Source organism: Syngnathus acus, chromosome 12 (genome assembly GCF_901709675.1).
Source record: "Syngnathus acus chromosome 12, fSynAcu1.2, whole genome shotgun sequence".
NCBI classification, from domain to species: domain Eukaryota; kingdom Metazoa; phylum Chordata; class Actinopteri; order Syngnathiformes; family Syngnathidae; genus Syngnathus; species Syngnathus acus.
Genome location: NC_051097.1, coordinates 6,380,223 through 6,393,832, shown reverse-complemented (window position 1 = coordinate 6,393,832; position 13,610 = coordinate 6,380,223). Strand labels below are relative to the sequence as shown.

General features: G+C 41.9%; 1 protein-coding gene across 4 annotated transcripts in view; it reads left to right on the top strand.

Annotated features, from left to right (window-relative positions):
* kcnn2 (potassium calcium-activated channel subfamily N member 2) overlaps positions 1–13,446 on the top strand; it is a 20,528-nt gene extending 7,082 nt beyond the window's left edge. For 2 of the 4 annotated variants that reach the window (XM_037266555.1, XM_037266554.1), the window contains exons 3-9: positions 3,226–3,644; positions 3,851–3,992; positions 4,641–4,751; positions 4,826–4,953; positions 7,338–7,346; positions 9,708–9,777; positions 11,367–13,446. In XM_037266555.1, the coding sequence (XP_037122450.1) occupies positions 3,226–3,644; positions 3,851–3,992; positions 4,641–4,751; positions 4,826–4,953; positions 7,338–7,346; positions 9,708–9,777; positions 11,367–11,642 (1,155 nt within the window). In that variant the 3' untranslated portion in view covers positions 11,643–13,446. The remainder of the gene's footprint in view (positions 1–3,225; positions 3,645–3,850; positions 3,993–4,640; positions 4,752–4,825; positions 4,954–7,337; positions 7,347–9,707; positions 9,778–11,366) is intronic. The other 2 variants (XM_037266556.1, XM_037266557.1) reach the window with 2 other exon arrangements.
* The last annotated feature ends 164 nt before the right edge of the window (positions 13,447–13,610 follow it).

Here is a 13,610-nt window from a genome sequence, read left to right as displayed (position 1 = left end):
CGGAGGGTCTCATTAGAATTTAATATTATACAAAGGGTCACGCGCTAAATGAAATAGTTACCTGGTTAGTCTTCAACAATAACATTCCAGCTTTAAAACACACACATAACAGTAAATGGACCTCATTTAAACTCAAAATTCAAATCCCGTACAATTGTTTCGAAAGCTTTGCTTGAATTATAATCCTCAACAAATTTTGACTCTTTGACTCCACGCTTTGTGTCATAACTGCTGTTCTCGTGCCATCTTTGAATACTCCGTGATGAAGGGCCCTTGAGTGTTGTATTTCAGGTCAACCATTACCCTAATTGCTTTCCGCCACCAAGGAGGCTCTCCTTCTGCAACCGGGGTCTAAATGTTTAATTACATTGTTTTGAGGTAACAAGCTCTGTAAACGTTTCACACAGGGATGTGTGTAGTTTAAAATGTAAAATAAAACGCAGCTTGAGCCGCACAGAAAACAATGCATTTAGTGAGCGTCAAGTAAGTAAGTAGGAGGCGGGAAGCGGGAGGCCGGCCGACCGCTCGCCGTTTGTGTGTTTGTGTGTCTACATTACACCCGACCGGCCGAGCAGGTTAGGGTTACACACTTCTCTGACAGATGTCTGCTTGTCAAAAGAGCTCGGTGTCACTCTGCTGATATGAACAACGGCCACTGAAAATTTAATTGATGTGTCTTCATGTGTTTAGCGGAAACGGATTGTGGCTTTTAAATAATTATAGATGAGTCGGGCTGCCTTTGTGGGGCCACTCCGGCGAACTTGTAGTTTGCTCTGTTCTGGTTGTATTCATACAAAGCAGCCTTTGACGTGTGTTGAGGCTAAGTGGGCGGAGCCAGTTATGTCATGTGGAAGGAAATTGGCATTACACTTTGAGTGATTTTTTTTTTTGTCCTTGGTTTAAAAATGGTGAAAAAAGAGATTGTAATATCACATTGCAGAGAAAAGACGATTCAGCAATTTAATTTTATGTATCACTACTAAATTTACAACCTAGGTCACTGATCCCATTAGGCCTCCAGGACTGTTTTCACCTACATAATGAGAAACGTCAAATTAGTCTAAATGGAAAGTTACTGGCAAGGTTCCGATGTGAGCTTTGCAGTATGATGAATATCGGTGTGTCTGCATAGTCGACATTGTTATGAGCCCTTTTCAGCATATTTTACGTACGATTGTAACAAGCTGCGTAACTCAAAGCAGTTTAAGTTTGTTTGTTTAGCCCGACTCGGCTCAACTGGGGCCTGGAGTTGTAAATTAACAAAAGGCTATAAAGTCTTTGTCCGCCACTTCAGTTTGGTGACCTGTTTTTGAACTATAGTAAATTACAATGTCCCTATCAAATAAATGAAGTAAAATACAAGCACAGCGGCGGTTGAGTAAAAAAATATTTGCTATTTGTTCAGATTATAATGCAGCAAACAATAAATGTATAAAAAGATTAATTATCCTGGAGGCAGAAATTAAACTAGTGAAATATCTGCTGCTGTACATAAAGTCAGAGGAGGACACCTCCGATGGGAATAGGCGGGGAAATCTATTTGACAAATGTTGTGGAAGGTTTGGGAGACTTCTGGAAAATGTGTAAACGAGATAAGAGAGCACCGTGATCCGACTGCTGCCATTAGTTCGAGGTGACAACACTCTGTCTTCATAGAAAGCTGTAAATTGCACTGAAAATGATGAAGAGTAGAGAGGAGGGGTCTCCGTGTGTGTGTGTGTTTCGGGGAAGTGATGAAGGTTGTTAAATTACTGCCACACTCAAGTCCCCCCCGAGAGATGACGTCACTGGTGGTCATTGGCACGGTCCACTCAGAGGCAGCAGCAGATGTTTGCATCAGTGCCACTCGAAAACGCTGACTGCTATTGTTGCACCTTTCTCGCCTCTTGTTTTATTCAGAGTCCTAGTGATGAGAAAAAAAAAAATCACAGAAGTGGAAGAAAGAGAAAATCGCCTGTGGTGCGTTGATTACATTTGAATGCAAACACCAGTGCCCCCGAGTGCTTTAGATCCTTTCACATTATTGTAAAAAAATAAAATAAAAAATGCTGGAATATTTGTCACGACGGGGTGTGAAAAAGCAATTGTGGCTGTACGACAAGTCTTTTATCCGTTCCTGATTGCGGGATGCCGTGTCACTGAGTGAAAGTGCACGCTGTTGCAGCATTATCCCACTTGGCTAGGTTGTGCATAAAAGACGTAAGCAGATAAATGGCGGAAAGATGCTGGTGGTGCACTTTGAGTGCAAACGCCACTGCCCAAAGTGCTTTCAATCTTTTCACATGAATATAAAAAATGAGCTAACGTGGTTTGGATTTACAATTTGTGCCAGGAAGTTACATGGAATTAACTTAGTCACGATATTTGAGCAAGTCATAGACAGATTGTAATTATTTTGTTGGCCTTTGTTCTTTCTTAAGCGATGTCTGCCATCTAGTAGTGAACGCTGTTATTACAACTACGCTACACTGAATTTTATTTTCAAAAATGAATTGAGTGGCCCGTCCCTGCTCGAAATTGTCAATTTTCGAGAATATGAGCCCGAATTGTTGTCCATTCACCCAAATTCAGCTAGGAATTCGGTTTCTTTGTGTGTCTTGACACATGAAGGGATTGACAATAAAGCTGACTTTGACTTTGACTAAACTAAACAAAATAGAGGAGCGATATTCTTGTAATGATTTAAAGCATATTTCTAAGTAGTGAATCTATTCAAAAGCAGATTTTTTTATTCATCTTAGATTTCTTTTATGGCTGCCTTTGCTTAGTGTTGGCTTGCATTTTTATTGGCTTGCAGATTGTCAGAGTGAAATGCTGTAAGCTGTTTTATTGATCATCAAGCAGACACGCGATTTCTCGGCGATGGGCTTTTTGATTCCCATTTGTTATGTAATACATTAGTGTTCTTTTTCATTCATTTATACGCACGTGTCGATATTAAATCAATATGTAATTTATTCGTGTGACTATCTGACGAGGAAATTTCTAATTTGGCTTTGGACCTGAAAGAGAGTTTGTATTGAATGTTGGGCAGGGGGTGTTCAATCAATTGTCTCCTGCTCAATGTCTTGGCCCAAATCAGAAATAAGAGACTTGGAGTAATGTGAGGTGAGAAATGTACTTTAATGACCCGAGGCCATTAGTGACATATTGTTTAGAGGTTTTAATGATTTCCTGTTGCCTGGTGCGTGGCAATGATGAAAACGTTGGCTGCTGTGCTCGCAGTTATTTATGGTGGACAACGCGGCCGACGACTGGAGGATAGCCATGACCTACGAGCGCATCTTTTTCATCTGCCTGGAAATCCTGGTGTGCACCATCCATCCCATCCCGGGAAACTACACCTTCACCTGGAACGCCCGTCTGGCCTACACCTACACGCCATCCCAGACGGACGCTGATGTGGACATCATCCTGTCCATCCCCATGTTCCTGCGACTGTACCTCATCGCCCGCGTCATGTTGCTGCACAGCAAGCTCTTCACAGACGCATCATCTCGGAGCATCGGGGCGCTCAACAAAATTAACTTTAACACTCGCTTTGTTATGAAGACCCTCATGACCATCTGTCCCGGGACGGTGCTGCTGGTCTTCACCATCTCGCTGTGGATCATCGCGGCGTGGACCGTGAGAGCTTGCGAGAGGTGCCTGGATTTTCCTTTTCCTTTTATGCTCACGCTATGCTGCGCCCCTCAGCATCAAACATAGATAAGGCACAAAAATAGATCAGCGCCACGCATCCAAGATCTCAATTAGCATTCAGCAACCACTGGCGGCGCTAGAGGGGGGGCTTCTGGGGCACCCCACCCCAATAATTATTTTCTGATTTTACCCGGATATTTTTTTGCAGGTACCACGACAACCAGGACATCAACAGTAACTTTCTCGGGGCCATGTGGTTGATCTCCATCACCTTTCTTACAATCGGATATGGAGACATGGTTCCAAATACGTACTGTGGGAAAGGAGTCTGCCTCCTGACTGGCATTATGGTGAGAAATTTAGAAACATATGCAGAGGATGGCGACAGAAAATATGGATTTACTTATCGCACTAGTAGAAGATTTTGGAGTCTGTGGCGAATATTGCCCACTCATCCAGAACAACATTTGTGATGTTACAGCAAGGGACTGGCTCCCAATCTATGTTCTCGTTCATTCCAAAGGTGTTGGGTGATTTAAGCTCTTCCACACCGAGCTCATCCGAGCATGCTTTTATAGATCTTGCTTTGGGCATTGGGGAACACAAAAGTGCTTTCCCTTAACTTCTCAGACAAATTTAGAAGCCGACATTGCTCTGAATGAACAATTAGTCCATTTAATGGATTTGATCATATACCATATGTTGTATTTAGAGTTGTTAGGTTTATGGTATTTTATGAAGAAAATATTCTCCCCAACAACTTTACTGCAATGCTAATATTAATCCATTGAAAAGTATATAATATAATAAAGTAAATATATTATGGAAATTTCTCTTTGTAACAATAAATAAAAATAACTGGGTTTTGCCTATTGTTAATAAATATATATTAATACATTAAATGTATAATATATATATAATATAATAAAATGAATATATTATTAAAATTTCTCTTTGTAACAAAAAATAAAAATAATTGGGTTTTGCCTCTTTCCCAGGGTGCAGGCTGCACCGCCTTGGTGGTGGCTGTGGTAGCAAAGAAGCTGGAGTTAACCAAAGCTGAAAAGCACGTTCACAATTTTATGATGGACACCCAGCTCACCAAAAGAGTGAGTCACCTCCGTCGGCATGCTCGCTCGCGTCGGATTACGCTTCAACTTGTGTTTTTCTCGGCCCCCTCCAGGTGAAAAATACAGCTGCGAATGTTCTCAGGGAGACGTGGCTCATCTACAAAAACACCAAACTGGTGAGGAAGATGGACCATGCCAGAGTCAGGAAGCACCAGAGGAAATTTCTCCAAGCCATTCATCAGTAGGTGCCATGTTTTGCAAACGCTACCTTTCATTCAGCCGAAACCTGAATTGTTTGACACCTGTAGCAAATTAAACAAGCCCTCACGTGGATTTAATTTTTTTTCCTTTCCTTGACTCAATTCCATTTCACAGCTCAGCAGTTGATCTGACTTTGTGTGGTCTACACGTTAGAATATGCAAAGGCCATAAATGTATGTAAATCAGTCTCGCCGCCACTCAAGACTAAGAGGCTCTTGTAATACATTTATAGTAAGACCAGGATTGGAGCAGTCAGCGTAAAAGCTATTTAAAAAGCTTCTTCTTGGATTAAGATATGTAAAAACATCCCTGGTGTGTGAACGTGTGTGTCGCTGAGGAGACCAAACCGAATCATTTTGCTGTGAATTATCGATTCATGCCCACTCCCGATGAGTCCGACTCCCAGGCTGACCTGAGCCTTTTTGTTTTTATGCTTTTCCTAACGGGCTCATTCACACTCTTACCTGGCAGCGCGAGCCCTCCGAGGACAGCCAAAGTGCGCTGTGACTCCACTAAAGTATCGATCGTAGCCTCACCTTGCTCGTGTTTTTTCTCCGTTGACACAGAGGCTTCTTTCAGCGGCAATCAGCTCAGTGCTTTGTTCAACTAAAGGTGACTGACTGTGCTCTTATTTAGTTTTAGAACGGCACTATGTGCTGCTGTTTGTACGTTTTGGTTGCTCCCTGTAGTTTGATGTCTGTAAATGGGCCTTTGTGTGTGACTTTCATTTGACACATTCGTTTGTCTTCTGTAGGCTGGTTCCCACACAATATGTCTGCTGCTGCTGCTGCAATCCGCATCCACATTTGGCGTCATTTATAAAAGCTTTTTGCGGTCACGGATGACGTGACGATGACACATAAACCTCGTGCTCTCCTCATTAAGAAGTTCCCTCGGCGCTTAAGATAAATCTGTAAGAGGAAGCAGATCGGGTAGGAAAGAGGCACGTCCAGCTCTGTGCGGGAATGTCGTGCTCAGCATCCTGTAGAGATTGTAACACGCACAAGATGTTGTGCAGTGTGTGTATGTGTCTGTGTGTGTGTTATCAGAGTGCCTCGAGTATTGGCTGAACTGTGTGTGATGCTTGTATCAAGATGAATGTAGGACAGCAAATGGCCATCAGCAAGCAGATCAAAGTAGACGCTGCTGCCCTCCCTGTATAGTGCATTCAGACAGCCTTCAATTGTAATTGTATTAAATTGTATTAACGGGAAGGATTCATTCGATTTGTAGTCAGCCATCCACTGTTTTTTTAGGCTCATGTTATCATCATTGATCAAAAATGCTATCACCTTCTTAATGACAGCGCTGCTTTGACTGGCTAAAGGAATTTTCTATGTTCATATCCACAGTGGTGCAAACCTCCCTTTTAAAAAAAAAAAAAGCAGAAAATGAATATGTTATAAAAAAGGCAGGTCAGGACTGAGACCATGTTAAGGCTAGTCAAGAATAGTGACGGAATACTATGAGATTATTAACACAATCTAGACCAAATGTGTCAAACTCATCAGATTTATGGATTCCCTCGTGGGCCATTAATGACTTAAATAGAAATAAATGTGTGTGCACATTATCACACACACACACAACCGAATTTTCCAATTTATTTTGAAATTGGGATTATAACAAAAAAAATTGCAATATCTCATTGTTATTAAAAGTAAAGTAAATATAGAGTTTGGGTATTTTAACAAGAAACATTGAGTTGACACTCATGATTTTAATTCTGTGGGCCACATAAAATGATGTGGCGGGCCGAATCTCGCCCCCAGGCCTTGAGTTTGACACCTAGACCCTCATAAAATAGTAACTCATTAAAGTAGCGGTGGAACAAAGCTGAAAGGGGTTTGGAATCCTGCTAGAATGCAACTGTGTGGCGAGCGGTGCGGCAATGCGAAACATCAAATCGCGTCGCTGTGAGACGTCCTCCCTTGGTGCAGTAAAAAGATCCATGCCAGGTGCAAACAGCTGTAAGGCCGTTAACGCTTTGAGGCAGCGTCTGTCTGTTTGGCCAAGCGTAAGTGTCCTGACGTCAGCAGCAAGGTTGTTTTCCTTTGCTTCCTCCTATGTGTGTGTGTGTGTGTGTGTGTGTGATGGCTCGCTGTAAGATTGGACGCAGTGAAGAGAGCAAGCGCAGCAGCAAACAAGTGAGACTGCAGAGAGATAAGAGCGTAGTTGCTGAAGCAATAAGTCAAAACGGTGGAGATGAGGTTTGCGCAGCAGCCAGACTCAAGAGAAAGCGATTATTTTGCCATCTGAATATATGTCTATATGATGTTGCAATAATTCATTTGTCTACTTCATGTTTCCTTTTTTTTTTTTTTTTTTTTTTTCCCTCTTTGTTGTCCACACTCAATGCAATAGAGCTCGAAAGTAAGTCTTCGCCTCACATTTAGACCCGGTCCTGTCGTGTGCATGCTAACGAGAGCTTGTCCTCCAACTCGATAGTGTGACTAAAAATCACACGCCCTCATTTGATAAGTGAAATTCATGCCACATTTTTCTTTTTTTCTTTTTTTTTTGAGAGAGGGGGTAGCACATTTTGTCAAACGTCTTTTTCACAGTGAATTTCAATTATCAGCGATGGAGGGTGTTTTTTTTCCTTTTGTGCATGGGTGTGATGACAATTTGATTTTTAATCAGAAAGCCACTGATTAAACTCCAACCAACTATGCTTTCATGTACCAAATGATGACGACTCGAGCTCTACAGCCAGCTACTGCAACATCATCTATCTCCCTTGTGTTTTGTTGAACAGCTTTTGTCAGCCTCATCAGGGCTCGGGGGTCATCTTTCGGTGTGTGGAATCATTGTTTGGCCTGCTCCTACATTTCCTCTATTTCTCCCTTGGGTGACTCAATCACAAAGATGATGGCGGCGGCAGCTGTCATGCGTTTCCCTCTCTTGAATATAAAGTTGGACACCTTTAGGCGCATTAAGAATTCAGTTGGAAGCATATGTTCAAATTTAGACTAAGTTTCCAGCAATGTAAGACTTGGTGTTGGATTTTTTTTCAAAAGGCGGTTTGCGCTTTTGTGGGTGTGGACACAGCTGTTTTGATTCCCCACCAATCAAAGCAGCTCCTCTCATCCCCCTTTAAATGTTTCAATTCCCCATTTTCCATTGTATCAATTCCATTCGAGGCTCTGTCCCTCCCCATTACCAAGGTTAACGTGGGAGTCAAGGCGAGAGCCTTTTAGCCGCAAGATATGCGAGGAGGTACGTGACCCCAAGGGAAGGTCAAACCATAGCCAGCCGCCTGTCATTTGCAAGAAGCCGTAAAACTGTCAGCAAAGATAAAAGTGCGACTCGGTGGCGCAAATGTCCACGCGAAATAATAACGAGGGCTACGATAAAAGCTGAAATAAATAAATAACACAACACTAACGAGGAGTGACACACGCCGAGAGGGTTTGTGTTGCCATGCTGTCGTCATGAATAACAAGCGGAGGCCGTTCCTATGCACAAGCACCCATGACGGGTGATTGACCGAGGAGGGGGGACGCATTAGGAATAAAATGCGGGGCGAGACGGACTCCATGCACTGACCTCTACATTGTTTTCCCTGCCATCGGTCATCAATTGCAGTCGGGTTGGTGTGACACTGAATACATATCAACGTTACATATTCTCCGCTACACATTTGATTAATCAAAAGAATAGGAAAGTCATATTTTTGGGAGCCCTTTGGTTTTGGTGTCCGGGCATTTGGTCCTTTAGTGGCTCCTTTGGCGCCCTCTGCTGGTCATGTGTGCTTGTCTCCAGGACAAAGATGCTCTTTCCAGATTGAACCTCAGCATATTTAGTTCCCCTGTGGTTGTTCTGACATTTACATAACCGGATGATCCCATTAAATTTATCTTGTGGTTTATTTATGGAGGAGTTTTATTTTGTCTAAAAACACACATGGTCAAATCTCTACAGCTGCTTTTTAAAGGTCACTGTGAGGACAACAATGAATTAAACAGGTCTGGTGAATTATACAGTGTTTGGTAGTTATAGTTTAGACATGAGAAATACGTGCTTGGGGGATTCATTGGTTGCATTACTCATGAGTAACATTTCAATCATTTCTTTTTGGGAATACAAATTAAAATTAAATTACACATCAGATATCGTTCTTGGGGTTATTATATTTTAGTTATATAATAATGAAGTATTTTGTAAAACTACATACAAAATATTTATTTGAATTATTCTTAGGAGGGCAAATTAATTAAATTTCAGATGCATAATGGGTTTGAGGTTATTAAAAAGCGGGACGATGTGTAAATATGTAATCACTCATACTTATCTAAATTGTTCTTTGGACAGAATACAAATTAAACAAATGTCATATGAATGTCATATCAAAAACTCAATAGGTAGCTGCTGTCGAAATATTTTATTTTCCCCCACCCCCTAAAATAGTGACAACTAAGAAACCATTTTGAGTCTACTTGATAGCCGTGGTCTTGTTTGCATTGATGAAGTTTAAAGCCATATAGTCACGTGTCCCTTTCTTTTAGGCTCCTTCCCACTTGCATGCAGCTCCAAGCAACCAGAATGACCCCTTGCATTCTCTCTTTCTCCACACACACATCCCTTGCATTCTCTCTTTCTCTTTCTCCACACACACATCCTCGTGCATGTTCCCGGGACCGTGTTGCGTGCCCTTTGTGTTCATCGAGTTAACCCCGCCCCACTATTGATGGCAGCGTTCATTTACTGGCGTCTGGATGGTCTTGTGTTCAGATTGAGAAGTGTTAAAATGGAGCAACGCAAGCTGAATGACCAAGCAAACTCTCTAGTGGACCTTGCCAAGGTAAGCTATATGGACGATAACGGTTCTCTGCTGCATTGCACGCGAGGAAAAACTGACACGCTTCTCTCCCCTAATGTGTGTGCGTGTTGTTGTTGTCACGCATGCTGCTTCGTTCCTCAAGCAAAAGTCTACAGGTGTCAAATGAACAGACAGGCCTTTCACATGTGTGCCGATACTCACTTCCGGTCTTGTGTTGTGACAATGCAGTGTGTGTGTGTATTCGATAAGGATAGAAAAAAAAGTTTATCTCCAGATGCACTAAACAGAACCTTTAAGGCAAAGACCGGGCAGTGGGCCAACCTGACACAGCAGAACCAGTAACCTGGGAAAAAGACTTTCACACGTATACACACACACACACACATTTAGATATAGCGAACGAGGGTTTGACATTCAAAAGAACACTGGAGTCAAACTGGACAAAATCTGCACGTCATGAAATGTAATATTTATCAATGTATCACGCAATAAAAATAGCTGCAATATGGTTCTGTCGCCACAAGAGGGCAGTGTAGATTCAAGCTACCCTTTGTGGAGCTGCAGTACCTGTCCCAGCAGCCTTTGAATGAAGGCAAGCGCACGGTCACCTCATTTTGAATTAAAAATGTATTTTCTTCCTTCTCATTAAAACCAGACCCTCCTCAGTTATGTTTGTGCCTCATGGAATTTGTTTGTTCCCCTCTCAATTCTTTGTTTCCAGCTCCTCACTAACCTTCTTTGTCCTTCTCCAGAGAGGTGCTTTCTCTTCCTGTCAGCAATGTGTTCTTTGTTTTGTTTTTTTAATCCCTAATTCTTTTGGGGGTCCTTGTTGACATGTTTAGCATTTTCTTTGCTCCATATCTCATCCAGCAGCAATTCCACAATAGCTTTTACTGCTCTGCAAGTGGATGTCAACCTGGTATTTAAAAGCACAGCTATATAATGTAAATCAATTCATTACAAAATGCTCTCAGTGTCCTCTTCAACAGTCCAATTTCAAAGTGACAGTGTTTTCAAAAGGTGCTCTATTTTTGGTCAACCTCCCCCAAGCCCCAGAGCTGGGGGGGTTTTCTGTCAAGATGTGAGAACAGATGCACCAGAAAGTACAATGAAAGTCAGCGGCACCTTTTTAGTCAATTTGAGGTCACAAGAGCTAATGCGCTTAAACACGAGTAGCTGCTCATATAACACGAGGCCTCGTGGCCTGCGTCTCCTCCAGCAAATATGCTGCTGCTGTCTGCTTCAGCTGTAAAGATAAGTCATGTGCGCGTGTTATTGAACCATACTGGATGTGCCCTTCTGATTATAACCTTTACTCCTCTTTGGATACGCTCGGTCAGTTCTTCCTCTTTCGGGAGTGATGCTTTTTACTTAGCCTTGCTGACCAGACATAAGGGTTTAGTAGCAACAAGGTTATTTTTAATAGTTGGCAATAATATCTACTGTTGAGCCGCTGACTCGCCTGACTTTTGTTACTATGACAACCAGGGACGGAGCCTGAATCTTGCAAGTAGTTCCCACTGCTTGCGGCAGCAGTTCATACACAGCGTAATTAGAATGCGGAGAGCAGCGTGCAAAGCTAATGCTTCCTTTTCTCTGCCTTGTCCCAGACTCAGAACATCATGTATGACATGGTGTCGGATTTGAACGAGCGGGGAGAGGACATGGAGAAGAGGATCGCCTTGCTGGAGACCAAGCTTGAGACTCTACTGAGCAACTTGCAGGCTCTGCCCGCGCTCATCAGCCAGGTGATCAGCCAGCAGCACAGGGACTTCCTGGAGGTGCAACTGCAGCCTTACGACAAACACAGCCCCGAACGCTCGCAGTCGGCGTCGCGGCGGCGGTCGTCGTCCACGGCGCCGCCCACCTCCTCTGAGAGCAGCTAGGGTCCGAAGGGAAGGCCTCCATTGAAGACTTTTGCCATCATATGGCTAAGTTGCATTTATCTTAAAGCCTTATGGCTTCAATAAGTATTATCCCAATTCTGATGACAGAATCCAATGATAGTGGATACGTGCGGTTTATTTTTTGCTTTCTATTACCTCATGACGCTTCCCTCAGTAAAGGCCTGTCGTCGGCTGGGAAAATACTGCACTAAAATAGTGCTTCCCATTGGGGGAATGGTTTGAGCTGGATGGGACCGGAGTAACAGTAGAAAGCAAATACAAGCAAGTGTAATCGTTTAGGTTAGAAACAGCATCAACATTTATGGCAAGATTCATTCGTAGCGGGGGTTCACTGCCCTGAGAAATGTAACGAGAGATTTTGAATACACACAAAACGTAAACATATTACAATTGTAATAGAAATGAACCCAATTTATTGGTTTATGATCTCCAAATGATAACTCCCCATCACAAAATTGAAACTACTTCTGACACTTTGTACCTCAGCCGTAATAATAAACCGTATTTCATATCCTTCCTTCGTAACAAATTTCTTTGTTTGAAATTATTTGAGTCCCACTGATAGTTTTGTGCAATTAACTTGCACACTCGTGATATCTGTATTTGAATATTAGCATGTTCCCACATATGTTATTATCACCAAAAGACCAAATAAAAGGTAGTTGGTTGCTATTATAGAGCTATGCTAGAGGTATGCTAAAAGTACTTTAAAAAAAAAAGTACCTGAAAATGATTTTTAGGAAGGAGGGCGAAATAGTGCAAATTAATTTGGGTTATCAAATAGTGATTTTTAAAGTGGGGTGTACGCAGACTGACAATCGGGGCAGAGTGGAGCAGTTATTAAATCATGCAAAGATCCAATTCTTAGATGTCTGTTTTGTGCTGACAGCGATTTTTCCCGATCTGCTCGGAAATTGTATCTTTTTATGGGGAATGTGCGCCCCCTTGTGGGGTTGCCCTTAATAGCAGAACTCCAGAATGGGAAGCAGAAACTAGAAAGACCAGAAATAATTGAACAATCTACTCCATAAAACCATCGATCAGAATAATCTTTTACAGACAACCAATAATTGGGTCTTTGCAGACTTGAATCCGATTATCGGTATGCATGTACAGCACATGAGTAAAAATTCTCCAGCCAAAGTGAATGCATCAAAGTCTGTTACTGCACTTTTATTAATTGATGCACTTCATCGATGACTGATGTTTGGTGATGTCTTCCAACTAAAGAGGATTTTGAGTTGTCAAGGGTGGTTGAATGAAGGCTTGTATGTTAGGACAAGCTCAACGTACATATCTATACAGTACAGATGTCACAAACTCAGTAATAATGAATCTTGTCTTGTCTTGCTGTGTTTCACTTCCTCCTCCTTCCTTCCTTCCTTCCTGTGCTCCTCATGCTCAGCTGGACAACAGCGACTGATGTTGAACAACTCGCTGAATACCGTATCTACCTTATAGAAAAGTACTATTTTTGTATATTTTGATGAGGACAAGCACACCTCCTACTGTGTAATAATGAACAGCAACGAGGATCTGGGCACAAACAGATTCAACATACCGAGCATGTGGCGTTAGACTCATCAGAATGGAGTACTATACATATATATTGAGTATGAAATAAAATATTTGAGGTGCTTTATAGAATGTAAAATAATTACGGACTTGTTTTTTTTTTTTTTTTTTCAATTATATCATTATTCAAATTGCATTTATTTTTACAGGAAATGATTCCGCTGAGTTGTATTCAAGAGCAGAAATGATAAATGTGGCTGGCAACTGATTTGTCGTGTGTCTGCTTTCAATTCATATAACAATCATTCTCTCTCAAAACACTAATTTCTCAAATAATGGAAATAATAGAAGCCGGGACTTAATTATTTACTTGGTGGAAAATTTACCATCACATCTGATATCGCCATGAAAGCTGTGGATAGATCATGTTAT